Consider the following 15982-nt stretch of genomic DNA (forward strand, 5'->3'; position numbering starts at 1 on the left):
TGGGAGAGATAACAGAAAGGCAGAGGGGTGGGAGGGAGACACATATATACATGAAAGGGACAGGGTGAGGAAAAAGGAATGGGGGAGAGGATGAGGAATGAGACATGAATGAAGGAGTTGGAGGAGGGAAAGAAAGGTGTAGGATGAGAAATCTGTGGAGATCATTAATTTTGAGGTGTTGATGTGGGAGACAATACAGAGAAGGCACAAACACATAATAAATGATCAGAACAATGCATGAAATACAGAGAGCACAGTTTGACATGAACTGAACATTATTGGAGGAAGTGGGGGAAGTGTAGGGCAAATTATAAAAGATTATTGAACTTGACAAAGATAAAGATATAAATCACAGATGAGTAGGGGTGAGGTGGTGTGGAGGCCTGCAATATTGCAGAGGAATCAGAGCAACTCATGTATTTGCATCTTTCACAACTCTGGGGTGTCATAGAGAGGGCATTTCTAAATGTGGCTGACAGACATGGTATCCATTTACACACAGATGATTCAATAATCTAACCAGATGTCATTTATTTGCTGGGACAGGTGAAATTAAACATGATTCAAAGACAGATTTATGCATGGCCATCAGGGTCGACAGGCATTGAAACTGTATACATTTGAAAACTTCCCATCATTAAAAGTCTAATCCACTTGATCAGTTTAAGTTAAAAGTTCTGCAAAGCAAAGCTAAGTAGGAACTCAGTTGCCTTTATGATGACGAAAGATGTTTGACTAGAGACTCAAGCCGAACTTGGTACATTGAGTGTAGATTTGATGTACTGGAAAGTCCACTTTACTACTTTTTGGGATAATTAGAGGAGTACTCATTTGAGATGATCTTTTAACTGTGTTCCTTATAATTTATAGGACTGCTGTATCAATAGCAAATAGATTAAGAGAATCTATATCTTTAGAACTGACATAGCTAATATAAATAACTCCTACTGCAGAACTGTAAGTACTGTGACAAAGTTTGGGGTGATACTGTGGCTCAACAGGTAGTGCTGTTGCTTCGTATCTCCAGCAAACTAGGTTTGATTCTGACCTTGGGTTTTTCTTTGTGAAAACTGCACATCCCTAGGTGCTCTGATTTCCTCCCACATGCCAGAGACATGCTGGTTAGCAGGGTAATCAGCCACTTTAAATTGAAACTACTTTAAATTACCCTTTTGTGTATAGAGGTTAATAGTAAGAGAAATGGGGATGTTGAACAGGATGTGAGAGGAGGTGGGTTGCAGAAAAATAGCAGGAGAATTAGGATTGATGGGATTATACTGGGAGCCATATGCCAGTTTCTTACGTAGTGTGAAGATATAAACTGCAATGGGAATGGCAAATATAATGGAAGACCATATTGCTAAGCAGTGGAGACACCCAATGAAGAGATTAAGGAATAAATCAAGGGTAATGCCCTTCCTGTAAAATAAAAATCCAGGTCAAGGATTTGGCTATTACTCAACAGACCCTAAACCAAGTGCCCTGAATAATTAAGATTAGAGATTTCAGTGGAGTGTCACAAACATGGAATGGGAGATGAGTCAATAGACAATAGGTGCAGGAGTAGGCCATTCGGTCCTTCGAGCCAGCACCACCATTCACTGTGATCATGGCTGATCATCCACAATCAGTATCCAGTTCCTGCCTTATCCCCATAACCTTTGATTCCACTATCTTTAAGAGCTCTACCCATCTCTTTCTTGAAAGCATCGAGAGACTTGGCCTCCACAGCCTTCTGGGGCACAGCATTCCATATATCCACCACTCTCTGGGTGAAAAAGTTTTTCCTCAACTCTGTTCTAAATTGCTTACCCCTTATTCTTAAACTGTGGCCCCTGGTTCTGGACTCACCCATCAGCAGGAACATGCTTCCTGCCTCCAGCGTGTCCAATCCCTTAATAATCTTGTATGTTTCAATAAGATCCCCTCTCAGCCTTCTAAATTCCAGAGTATACAAGCCCAGTCGCTCCAATCTTTCCACATATGACAGTCGCGCCATCCCGGGAATTAACCTTGTGAACCTACGCTGCACTCCCTCAATAGCAAGAATGTCCTTCCTCAAATTTGGAGACCAAAACTGCACACGGTACTCCAGGTGTGGTCTCACCAGGGCCCTGTACAGCTGCAGAAGGACCTCTTTGCTCTTATACTCAATTCCCCTTGTTATGAAGGCCAACATGCCATTAGATTTCTTCACTGCCTGCTGTACTTGCATGCTTGCTTTCAGTGACTGATGTACAAGAACACCTAGATCTCCTTGTGCTTCCCCTTTTCCGAACTTGACTCCATTTAGATAATAATCTGCCTTCCTGTTCTTACCACCAAAGTGGATAACCTCACATTTATCCACATTAAACTGCATCTGCCATGCATCTGCCCACTCACCCAGCCTGTCCAAGTCACCCTGCATTCTCATAACATCCTCCTCACATTTTACACTGCCATCCAGTTTTGTGTCATCGGCAAATTTGCTAATGTTATTTTTAATTCCCTCATCTAAATCATTAATATATATTGTAAACAGCTGCGGTCCCAGCACTGAACCCTGCGGTACCCCACTGGTCACCGCCTGCCATTCCGAAAGGGACCCGTTAATCGCTACTCTTAGTTTTCTGTCAGCCAGCTAATTTTCAATCCATGTCAGTACTCTGCCCCCAATACCATGTGCCCTAATTTTGCCCACTAATCTCCTATGTGGGACTTTATCAAAGGCTTTCTGAAAGTCCAGGTACACTACATCCACTGGCTCTCCCTTGTCCATTTTCATAGTTACATACTCAAAAAATTCCAGAAGATTAGTCAAGCACGATTTCCCCTTCGTAAATCCATGCTGACTCAGACCGATCCTGTTACGGCTATCCAGGTGTGTTGTAATTTCATCTTTTATAATTGACTCCAACATCTTTCCCACCACTGACATCAGGCTATCCGGTCTATAATTCCATTTTCTCTCTTTCTCCCTTCTTGAAGAGAGGGACAACATTAGCCACCCTCCAATCCACAGGAACTGATCCTGAATCTATAGAACATTGGAAAATGATTACCAATGCGTCCACGATTTCTAAAGCCACCTCCTTAAGTACCCTGGGATGCAACTTCATTTTTCTCACTTATCTACTGATCACGTTCTTTGAAGAGGTGGGATGAGGATCAGTTGGATCGACATTAGCAGAAGAATGAACATGGCAGGTTTCATTTGCTTATGACTTAAATTTCCAAGAAAACATCAGGTTTAAACATAAATGAGTCATTTGTTGCACGGGTGAGCAGGACAGATCAGCTGGTGGTGGATCCAGGTTGAGACATGGCTAAATGAACATATAGTTCTTCATCTGAGATCAGAATCAGAGGTGGATCGGAACACAGTTCACGAAAAGCCTCGGCAAAAGTGTGAAGTGGGTTGCTACTATTGGTCTTAAAGAGGTTTGTGCAATTCACTGATTCATTATAAGCTTATAATTGTTAGCATATGTTTTCTTGCCGTCAATAAAATAAAGCAACTTAATGAATTTAATCTGGAATTTAAATTAAGTGTTTCTCAGCCTTCCATCATCCAGGTTACAAAGATGTAGTTGCAGCTGTCTAAAAGGCAAAGGATGAGAAATTAAGCAATGTTTCACCAATTTTTTTTCACTGAAATAAGGGCTATGGCAACATTTTGTGTTCATATGATCCAATCTTCTTTAGAACACATGTCTGTTATATTTATTTCCAGGCACCACTTTCAAAAAGAGATTAGGCACCTTGAATTTTGATTCTGATACAGCAGAGGCTGAAACTGATGTGAAACCCAGGAAATCGCCACTTATGTTACTTGAGTGATGCTCAGCAGCACCATCTTGAGTGACCTTTCAGGCAATGCTTAACCTTGACCATTCCAAAAAACTACCTGAAGCTTCCTGAGCAGATCATGTTGCTCCACATTAACACTTCTGTCATTCACTTATCACCTGCTCCACTGGATCAGTTTAGCATCCATAACATTCAGCTTGACGTCTACAACTCACCTGGTTAATTCAATGAGGATGGTACAGTATCAACTCCATATCAAATGCATTGATAATGGAGAATAGAGACTTTATTTTAATGCCAGACAGGGAAACTACTTGGAGGATTCCCCAGCATTGTTGAACTCAACCAATCCAACCAAAACATACCTGAAATTTGCACTGAATAATTGAAGTTGCCCAGTTAAGCAACAATACAGTTTGAAGCATGATTATTTGACTTCACTCTTGTTGAAAGGTCATTCAAACAGATTTTACATGAAAAAGATCAATATATTATTTGCTTAAACTTTCTCCAACTCTCAACATCATGTACTCAAATATTACTCACTAACACATCAACAAGGGAAGTCAGAAAGGGAACAAACACCCAACTCAAATACAGAGGTGCTCCTCCTGATTTGGACAGATTTGTCATGTCACATGTGAATGGCCAGGGCCCAAGACTGTGGGAAAAAACCCAAGCAGGCAAGTCAACATCATGTGCTTTAAGGAAGGAAAGAATTGTCAAGAGTTTCAAACTTGTCAGTAATTTCTATATTCCAAATAAAAACATTCACCCAAACAAAAAATTGCATGGAATGAACCTTTGAAATGACCAGTGTTTAACTGTGCCACTGAATGCTGCATCAAGACAGTCTGCAAACACGCTGCTTTGATTTTGGATGTCATGAGAGATGACGCAAATTAAAAATGAATCATGTATTTTACTTTGGTGTTTCACCAGTAAATATCATACTTATATTTTAGCTTCTGAATAATTGATTTCTTTTCAGTCTTTCAATAAAATAGATTTTTTTAAGGGGAGAAAAATCACTTTTGCACCTGACAGAAAGTTTTAGGGCTGTATTTGCTTCCAAGCAAATACAACAAAGCCATTTTTTATAATGTTTTCTTTATACACGGGCCCATTTTAGAGAACAGTGCAAGCAAATGATTAAAGCTTGCTTTGAGAAACTCACAATTGGTGCATAGTTCAATCTTCGAAACTGAGCAAATTTGCTCTCTATGTGATTCCAGCGTTTGTTGAGCTGGAGCAGCTGAAGCTCCAGTGCCTTGCCAGCTCCCTCCTTTGACAGGCTCTGTGCTTGTCTGTACAGTGCATTCAGGTCTCCTCTCTTCTCTTCCAGTTCAGCATCCAACTCCTAGTGAGCAAAACCATAGTGTCCCAGTGCAGTTAGCTAGCTTTTGTGTCATCTTGTCAAAGAAGAATGAAACAATGAAACTGACATAAACACATTTTTGCGTTCTTATTCCTCAATGTAATTTTATCATGTAATTGATTATAATAGTTAATGAACAAGACTTCTAAAACAAAATACCCAGATTTTCCCAATGTGTTGAACTTAAGTTGTACCTAGCTCTACAGAACTTAATTTGAGAAGTCAAAGTTTCTAAGTGAGAGTAGATGGTGCAGTGAACCATAAAAATGCGAGATTTTAAATTAGCAGTTGAACGTCCCAAATTCTCACATGGGAGTATTTTGCTTGTGAGTGAATGAACATATTAACAGACATCTTGAAAAATGTCATATTAATGCCTTGGCAGAGGTCATATTCAGTACACATTTACATCTACGCATGTGGGTGCAAGGGATTCATCAGGTTGCTACCTGGATTTAGTTAATGGTAGAGATTGGATAGGCTGTGCTTGTTTTCCGTGAAGCAACGGCGGCTGACAGATAAAGTAGATAGTCAAATACATTTTCCCCTGGTATGGCCATGAAAAACAAGAGGGCAAACTTTTCAGGCAAGATGAGGGATGTTTAAAGGAGACCGAAGACTTTTTGTTATATATAGAGTGAAACTGATAACTGGAATGCGCTTCCAGAGGAGATGGTAGTATTGGATATAACCATTACGCTTCAATTACATTTAGACAATCATTTACATAGGCAAGACATGTAGGACTACTGCCCTAATAAGGGTAAATGGAATTAGTGGAGATAGGCATATCACGTGATGCACTGAAGGGCCTGTTTCTGTACTGTATAACTCTAGGATTGGCTCATTTGTAAGCATCTGGGGAGTAGTGGTGGTGGTGTTACATTACTGGCCCCCACCTACGTTTTAAAACTAACCAGCTGCTTTGTTCCATGAAATGTGGCTATTACCTTCAGCTCAATATGTCAAAAGTGGGTACATCTGAGGTTTTTTTTTCTCCCAGAAGCTTATATTAACTCCATGGCAGCTGAAAGTACCTTCTGTGATTTTTTTTAAACATCAACTGCCAGTTCATCTATAATTATTAAACTTTACAAAGGACAGTTGTCTTCTAAATCTCAAAATTACTAATCTGGATAGTGTCATCAAAATTAGTATTTAGAAAAAATAGGGAAATTTTATCGTTGTAATTATAAACATGTTGCCTTAAATTTGAAATAATTCCTTTAAATTTAATGCAGAATTAAAAAGCATCCAATCTCTAGGATGTTCCACATCATCCCTCTCAGCTATTGTTTATAACATTTTAAAAATGTTTGCCTCAGGTTATTAAAATAGGCTGTTTACATTAAACCTGTCAGTCAAAAATGACAAAGGAAGTAAAGAAGCCAAATAAAATTATGGATAATAAAAGAAGCTGATTTTGCAATATGTAAACAAATCCTCAGGGATGTGGCAATGATAGCAGTGAATATTCTCTGAGCAAACAAGTGACAGAGAGGATACCGTGGTAAGGACACACTCGTACTTGGACAGTAAAATGCTTGTTTCAAAACTGTTTTCCTAAACTTTTTTTACCAATGAAAAGTGATGAGTCTACAGTAATAAATGATTGCAAATTAAAAAGCTCACAGAAATACCAATTAATTTTGTTATCAGAAAATAGAAGTGCAAGTGTAATAGAAATCTCTGCACCCAGTGAGAGTCAAGTGATTTTCAATTTTTAAGCATGGTATAAAAATAAAATTCATTTTAACTTAAACATCTGTGCACATTTCTGAAGCACCTGTTAGAAATATCCTTAAATTCAAAAATTAGTTGACGTTCTGATTCAAAGTCTTCATCACGTGAATTGTTATTTACATAGGCATTTAAGCAATACAGCAGTATCAGTAATAAAAATTGCAAGCAAAGACAAAAATTTAAATTGAAACACTCTGCATTTGAAGGACACTGGCTGTCATCAAATCACAGCAGATATTGATAAACTACACTGCATCACAAATCACAGCCTTGTACTAATTGTTCTTCCATATCTACTTAAAAATGGCTATTGTTTTTATATATAAACTGGGAGGAAGAAATACAAACACCTGTTTCTAAAAGAATGTTACCTTCATCTTCTGGTCATCTTTGGGTTCTGGCAGATTGGCTAACCTTTTCTCAATGTCGTCCAACCACTGCAACAGGTCGTTAGCCTGCTTCTTGTATTGATACCAATCAGGAGTGATCTCCAGAGCCTTTTTCCTTCTTATCGATCTTAAATCCTGCAGAAACAGTCAATAATCATTATTTGATAGTCAAAACACAAAAGCCCAATGATCAGAAACACTGATCCACAGCTCATACAACTTGTTCAAAGCATTTTTTCCTCTGCAAAATTCCATTCTGAAGGTTTTGCTATTGCATTTGAAATTACTCACCTTTCACCAGAGCCGTTTTGACAGGTTTAAGTCTGAGTGCGAGCTCTGTCTAGTTGACAGCTGCAAGGTCAGAGAACGGAGGACTCACTTTGAGGTTTTTGGGAAGTAATTTCCCAATCTTGCCAGCACTTAGCTGGGGTAGGCAGAACCCTGCTGAGTGGGAAACTTGCTTAACAACGCTGAAGTACAGTGAACCTTCTTTAGAGGAGTCAGAAAGATTGTGTGCACTGTACTGCTGCTGCAAAACAACACATTTCATGTTGTACGTCAGAGATAACAAATCTGATACTGATTCTGGGGTGGTATTCAGGCAAGAAGTGCAGATATACAGAGGGAGACTGAACTTTAAGGTTAGAATCAGAATCGGGTTTATTATCACTGAAAAATGTGTTCCAATCTGCTCCAATTTTTTTGAAAGGAACGTTCATTTTTCATCACATGAAAGATATTATTGTTTACAAAAAATAAATCAATAGTGCAAAAGAGGAAGACTGAGGTAGTGTTATTGGACATTCAAAAATCCAATGGCAGAGAAGAAGCTGTTCCTAAGATGCTGAATGTGGGTCTTCAGGCTCTTGTACCTCCTCCCTGATGGTAGTAACAAGAAGAGAGCAAGTCTGGATAGTGAGCCCCATTAATGGTAGATGCTGCCTTCTTGAGACATTATCTTTTTAAGATGTCCTTGATGAAGGGGAAGGTAGAACTGACTGAGTCTACAACACTCTGTAACCTCTTTCAACCTTGTGCATTGGAGCCTCTGGGCAGTATCCCTGACGTACATCTGCAGAAGTTTGCTCCAGTCTTTGGTAACATACCAAATTTCTTCAAACTCCTACTGAAGTATAGCTGCTGGTGTGATTTCATCAATGAGAGATAATATTAATGGCAGAAGGCATTTCCTATTAGACGCTAAGGGGGTTACAACTTCAATGGTGCCAAGGGATATATTTGGTGGTCATGTGAAATAAACAGCTTAGATGAAAGAACATCACTAGTGAACCACAGACAAGGCCATTTAAGACATGTACCCTGAAATTCTCACTTGCATATTACTGTCACGTTTACTAAGACTCAAAAAATTCAAATGAGATTCACTAGAAAAAGAATGGCCGAAAGATATCACAGGTGGCCTCATTATAATATTTAAATGACTGACTGGCTATCTGCCTCTCATCCCACTACTGCTGAAACTGGTTCAAAGCAAAGTGACTGATTTTCATCCAAATTTTAACTCTGATGTGAGCCCATTACCTCTTCCAGCTACGGCATAATTTAAGGTTTAAACCAACTGCTCTATTTCTCTCTCTGAAGATTCATTCCAAGAAAAAGGCAATGGAAATACTCCAGGCGTTCAATTTCACATTTTCATAAAGGCAGGTTGCCTTGACTATTGTCTGAGTGTTGCTTGCAGGATGCTTTTCTCTGTTGGAATATCTCTGAAAAAGGGTTTAATCTGCTCCAATGTTTTTGAAAGGAACATTCATTTTTCATTTTCAGTTTCTCCCTGGTAATTTTGCTATGCCACACTTTTGCAAAGGTGAGGGGGTAAACCCCCTCAAGCGTGTGTTAATGTCTTTTCAGCAGCTACAGGGCAATTACAGGGCCACGCTAGTGATATTTTCCACTAACGTCTATCATGATAAGGAACTCCCACTGAAACATATCCAGTGCTTCTTTCAAACTGCAAATTCGGTAAACTGTGAATCATTAACCTTGCTATGAAGACCTTAAAGGTCGCAATAGGAATCCAAGTGGTCCATGCAAGAGCACTGCACTACTTCTTGCCAAGTTTAAAGGTGAGAAATTAATGTTGCAAGTGTTAAATCCTATGCTTATTTCATTCAGCTGTAACCAGGTGACTGGTGAATATTACTTTCTAATTGATAAAATGCACTTATGTATTCACCCTGGCAATGCTAAAATAGCTGCCCGTGCCTTTAAGAGAAAACAGTGACACCGTAACTCACATGTGGAGTAGAAAGAAGTTACAGTGTTCCAGAAAGGACTTCAGGTACCGGTCATATGGTGAGGAAAGATTTTCACAAGTAAGGCATCAGCGCTGCATAGCGTTGTTGTGCAAAATTCCTTATCGCCCTGGTAACGTGAGTAAGAACTCGTTTCAGGGTCAAACTATATATGTTTGGAAGTTAAGCACATGTGTGCCAAAAACTGCCACTAACGAATTGGGTTTGTATATTTTGTTTTATTTCATACTGCATACGTAACTAGTTGATACACCAGTGTATGGACCAAAATTAAGCTGAGATTATAACAGCAGGAACTGTTTTCTTAGGTGTTTCTAAAAAATTCATTTTGTTTCTATTTTGGTACCCTCTTTCTGCATTAAAACAGCTAAAACAGATAAAGGAATTAAAGACCCAAAAAAGTATTTGTTGTCCTGAGTGTGTATTTTTCCCAGGCAGCAAAATAGCTATACAGTAATTGCATTTCTTGTTAATTTGCTCTGAAAGTGCATTTGCTGAATCAAATACAATCAACATCCATCATCTAAAAGAACAGTTTGATCATCAATTATAAAGCAAAGAATACTGTACTTCGTTCAAAAGGCTTCAGATTAGAAATTAGTCATTTTAGCAGTTAAATGATTGACTATTACTTAAGAATTTTAGGACTCATTAGCATTCACTGCTGTGCCTTAACAAGAGGCAATGATGTAAAAAAGCCTCATGAAATGCCTGCTGTGCTCCAAATAACAGACATGTACAATCTTCCTGTAATTTTTTGCCAATTTGTATGTTAGTTACACATCTGTATTTCCTGTAAAGCACTGATAGAAGTTAGTGAAAAGGTCACTTGGACTGCCCTGTCATTACTTAATTGCTGAAGAGGTGTTAACAGAAACCTGAGGAAGTTTAACTCTCACTTTTGCAAAAGTGTAGCAGGCAAAATTACTAGGAAGAAAGTGAAAAAGAGAAATACATGTTCCTTTAAAAATATCAGGCAGATTAAAACCTTTTCCATGCACATTCCAACAGGAGAAAGCATTCAGCAAGCAACACTATAAAAAACAAACCAAACATTGTCACTATTCAAACCAGCATCTACAAAACTGTATTGTACTTTGATTTAATAGGAACCTCATGAGTGTGGCTATTATTATTACAACTTGGAAGAAGCAGATGGGGAAGTCATAAGCAGTGAATCTGCAATCTTCTGGCAAATGTTGCCAGAAAGTGAGGTCCCAACAGACATTAGAAAATTAAACCTTTTTCCTTCAGACAGAGGAAATTGGGCATTGCAATTTCTGCCCATTTTTCAAAGGTTTCTATGGAGCTTTCACAAAGTAGCGTTAAATAAAAAGACATTTCCATGCTTTATCCTTCATCTCAAGGCCCTCACAATGATACTGAGAATTTGAGAATGGGGTCGGGGGGGGGGGATAGGAGAGGTGGTTGAAAACCTGAGTATTTACTTTGTCCCTTTTGCTGATGAATGCAGTAATTGTATTTTTAAAATCTATATCCCGAGCTTGATTTAGAAACCCAATGCAAACACCACTGCTGTTACTGGAAAATGTTTCCCAGTTCTGCAAAACCAAGCAGTGAAAGAGAATAACAACTTCAAAACTGCAAAGAGCCTTTTCCTTCAGTTTCTAAGAACCAGCAGGACAGACCCTCAAGAAAACCTCCCAATGAGATCCCCTTTATCTACCTCACAGTTCAACTTGACTCACTCACCCAACTGACTCGCACGCTCATTTCAGAAATGTCTCTCTACCCCCTTCTGATCTAGGTTTCGCCTCTCTCTCTCTCCTTGCTAATGCTGAAGAAGATCTTGAAGGGTCCCTACCTACTGCTTTCTGCTGATCCTCTTTTCTTTAACGTATTTCCACTGCCTATATTTCTGTCTTGTAGCCGGAAACTGGAACTAAATGGGAGAATAGTTTAGCTCATGGTGGAGTGGCGGAGCAGACTCGATGGGCCGAATGGCCCACTTCTGCTCCTTTGTCTTGTGATCTTGTGATATTACAACCTTTGGACTGATTGCCAAATTAAAAGTATTGCAAAAAAAGAAATTATGAAATTTTAATAAGTTTGTTTCATAGTAATGACTGTGGATACCTTGAGGGCATTGTACACTATCCAGAAATATAAAGATCTTTCCAATGGAAGAGGTCCTGAGCACTGGATGGGGTATTGCAAAATCACTGCCAGTTCTATGCCCATGAATGATACCTGATGAATCAAGGGAAGGTAGCAGATGTCCCTTAATCATATCATGGAACACAGAACAATACAACACAAGAACAGACCCTTTGTCTGTGCTGGTCATGATGCTGATCCAAAGTAATCCCATATGCTTGAACATGATTAATATCCCTCCATTCCCAGTCTATTTATGTACCTGTCTGAATGCCTCTTAAACATTGCCATCATACCTGAATCCACCACCTCCCCAGCATCCTGTTCTAAGCTCCACATCAAAAAAAACTTGCCTCAGACTTCCATAAGACTTTAAGACATAGGGGTAGAATTATGCCATTCGACCCATCGAGTCTGCTTCCTCATTCCATCCTTGATGATTTATTATCCCTCTCAACCCCATTCTCCTACCTTCTCCCCGTAACCTTTGATGCCCTAATTAATCAAGAACCTATCAACCTTTTCCTAATATACCCAATGACCTCCCTGCACAGCTGTTTTTGGCAATGGATTCCACAGATTCAGCATCCTCTGGCTAAAGAAATATTTCCTCAGCTCTGTTCTGAATGGATGTCCCTCAATTCTAAGGTTGTGCCTTCTGGTCCTCAACTCGCCAATACAGGAAGTAGCCTCACCATATCCACTCCATCCAGACCTTTGAATACTCAATAGGTTTCAGGAGATCCCCCTCCTCCTCCTCATTCTGCTAAACTCCAGTGAGTACAGGCCCAGAGCCATCAAATGCTCCTCATATGTTAACCCATTCATTCCTGGGATCATTCCTGTCAATCTCCTCTGGATCCTCTCCAATGCCAGCACATATTTTCTTAGATAATGCGCCCAAAACTACTCACAATATTCCAACTGCAGTCTGACCAATGCCTAATAAAGCCTCAGCATTACATCTTGTTTTTGTATCCTAGTCCTCTCGAAATAAATGCTAACCCTATCACTGTATTATTGACAAACTTGGCCACAAAACCATCAATTTCTACATCTAAATTATTGGTTTATAAACATGAAGAGAAGTGGTCACCAACACCAAATCCTGCGGCACATCACTAGTCATTGGCAGCCAACCAGAAAAGGCTCCCTTTATTCCCACTCTTTGCTTCCTGTCAATTTGCCAATCTTCTATCCATGTTAATACCTTTCCTGTCATAACATGAGCTCTTATCTTGTTAAGCAACCTCATGTATGGTACTTTGCAAAGGCCTTCTGAAAATCCAAATAAACAACATCCACTGACTCACCTTTGTCTGTCCTGCTTGTTACTTCCTCAAAGAATTCCAATAGATTTGTCAGGCAAGTTTTCTCCTTCAGTAAACCATGCTGACTTTGGCCTATTTTATCAAGTGCCTCCAAGCACCCTGAAACCTCATCCTTAATAATAGTCTCCAACATCTTTCCAACCAATTAAGTCAGACTAACAGACATATAATTTCCTTTCTTCTGCCTTTCTCCCCTCTTAAAGGGCCGAGTGACATCTATGATTTTCTGGTCCTCCAGAACCATTCCAGAACCTAGTAATTCTTGAAGGATCATTCACAATCTCTTCAGCTACCTCTTTCAGAAGCCTGAGGTCAGCCCATTTGGTCCAAGTGAATTTTCAGCTTCCCAAACACCTTCACCTCAGTAACAGCAACAACACTCACTTCTGCTCCTTGATACACTGGCATTTCTGACATTATGCTAGAGTTTTCCACAGTGGAGTATGATGAAAGTTCTTATAAACTTTGTCTATCTTTCTTTTACCCCTCCCCATTACTACCTTTCCAGTGTCATTTTCCAGAGATAAGATACCCACTCTCATCTCTCTACTACTCTTTACATGTTTGAAAAACTCTTTAGATCCTCTTTTACATTATTGGCTAGCTTATCTTCATAGTTCATCCTTTCCCTCTTCATGGCTTTTTTAGTTGCCTACTATTAATTTTTGAAAGCTTCATAATTCTCTACATCCCACTAATTTTTGCAATATTATATGCCCTCTCTTTTGCTTTTATGCTGTTTTTGATTTCCCTTGTCAGCCACAGTTGCCTCATCCTCCCTTTAGAATACTACTTCATCTTTAGGATGCATCTTTTTTGTGCCTTCCGACTTTCCCTCAGAAACACCAGCAATCACTGTTTCTCCAGTTTCTCCTTCCAGTCAACTTTGGTCAACTCCTCTCTCATGCCTCTGTAATTCCCTTTACTACTGCAATAAAGATACGTCGATTTTAGCTTCTCTTTCTCAAACTGCAGGGTGAATTCTATCATATTATGATCACTGACTTCTAATGGTTCCTTTACCTTGAGCTCCTGAATCAAATCCGGGTTATTGCAAACACCCAATCCAGAACTGCTGCTCCCCTAATGGGCTCAAACACAAATTGCTCTAAAAAGCCATCTCGTAGGCATTCTATAAATTCCCTCTCTGGGGATCTAGCACCAAGCTGATCTTCCCAATCTACCTGTGTATTGAAACCCCCCATGATTATCGCAACATTGCCCCTTTTACATGCTTTTTCTATCTCCCATTGTAATTCGTAGCTGATATACTGGCCACTGTTTAGAGGACTGTATGTAACTCGCCATCAGGGTCTTTTTACCCTCATAGTTTCTTATCTCTACTCACAAGGATTCTAAACCTTCAGATCCTATGTCACCTCTTTCTAAGGATCTGATTTCACTTTTTACCAAAAGAACCCCCTCTGTGTACCTGCATGTCATTTCAATACAATGTGCATCCCCGGATGTTAAACTCTCAACTATGATTTCTTTTAACCACAACTCAAGGATGGCTAGAACATCATACCTGCCAATCTCCAGTTGGGTTACAAGATTATCTACCTTATTTCCTTCTAATTTCCCCACTCTCACATAAAGCTCTCTAGTATTTGACATTTCCATCCTGGGAAAGAACAATCTCTCATGTGGAAATGTCAAATGTCCATGCGCTTTATTGTTCTGTATACTTACGTCAGGTCACTCCTAAGCTTCTGATGTTCCAGAGAAAGCAATGCAAGTTTGTGCTTAGAGCAAGTACTCCTAATTCAGGTAACATCATTGTAAATAGAGAAAATGAAATTTCTGTCTGGGCCACAGCATCAAGGGGCGGGTCTTAATGGCTAAATACTTGCAATAAAATTACAATAATCACTCATCATTGCTCAGTTGTGCATATTAAACAAAACTTGGTCCTTCTGCATCCAAGTGAAGCAAACTGGAAAAATGTAGATGTGGCGAAAAGGAAATGCAACTGTGATGAAAATTTGCAATGTCATCAGTTCTGTAAATACCTGGGTGTTCACTTGATGAAATAAAACACCCTGTCATTTCTACACTCCCTGGCTTAATCATGGCCTCTAAAACTGGGGATGATATACTTAAAGATTAACACACAACACAATTTTAATGCAACCTGGCGTATATGAACATATATCACTCCCTCATTGCAATCTGAATGCAGGACAGAGAAATTGCAGTCCTTTTTCTTCTATATTTTCATATAATGGCTTCATATAATATGCTTGTGAGCAATTGCTGAACTCTCAAATGCGAGATACATTTCTGATTTTATTATATATTTCACTCCATTATTGTCAATGTAAGACTTCACAGCAGCAGTAAGAGTTATGCCATGTCGCTTGTAAAACATTAAGCTGGTATTATTAGTGACCAAAGTACAATGAGTTTAATATATTGCATATCTACTTACCAAGAGTTCTACTCTGTAATCCTGACTGCAGTTTGCCTTCTGCTTAAGGCTGTTGTCAAGCAAACACTGAATGTATTTACTGCCATGATTAAAAAAACACAAAAAGCCTACACTGATATCCTTGCCAAGGACTGCAATCAGGCTAGCTTGAAGAACTTTCTGTCTGATTACCATCAGCACATCACCTGCAGCACCAGAGGACTGAACACACTCGACCACTTGGCCAAGCACTGAAGACCTGTGATAATCACCTGCTTGGAGTGTTATGAACATCTTCAACCTCTCGCTTTGGCACTCTGAGGTACCCAATCTGCTCAAGCAGGCTTCAATCACACAGGTACCCAAAAAGAGCAGGTTATGCTTCAAGAGGTTGGTCATGGAGCAAATTAACTCCTGCCTGAGGAGTGGTCTGGATCTACTCCAATTTGCTTACTGTCACAAAGCAGATGCCATTTCATTGGCCCTTCACTCAGATCTGGAATACCTGGACTATGAATATGCACACCACAGCTCAGCCTTCAAAA

General features: G+C 39.4%; 1 protein-coding gene across 12 annotated transcripts in view; it reads right to left on the minus strand.

The window, feature by feature from the left end:
* The window catches only part of dmd (dystrophin), a 1961093-nt gene that overhangs the window by 958208 nt on the left and 986903 nt on the right, over positions 1-15982 (minus strand). For all 12 annotated transcript variants that reach the window (XM_072260552.1, XM_072260560.1, XM_072260554.1 and 9 more), the window contains 2 exons: positions 7285-7437; positions 4970-5152 (listed from right to left, as the gene is read on the minus strand). In XM_072260552.1, coding sequence (XP_072116653.1) covers positions 4970-5152; positions 7285-7437 — 336 coding nt within the window. The remainder of the gene's footprint in view (positions 1-4969; positions 5153-7284; positions 7438-15982) is intronic.

Source organism: Mobula birostris, chromosome 6, assembly GCF_030028105.1.
Source record: "Mobula birostris isolate sMobBir1 chromosome 6, sMobBir1.hap1, whole genome shotgun sequence".
Taxonomy (NCBI): domain Eukaryota; kingdom Metazoa; phylum Chordata; class Chondrichthyes; order Myliobatiformes; family Myliobatidae; genus Mobula; species Mobula birostris.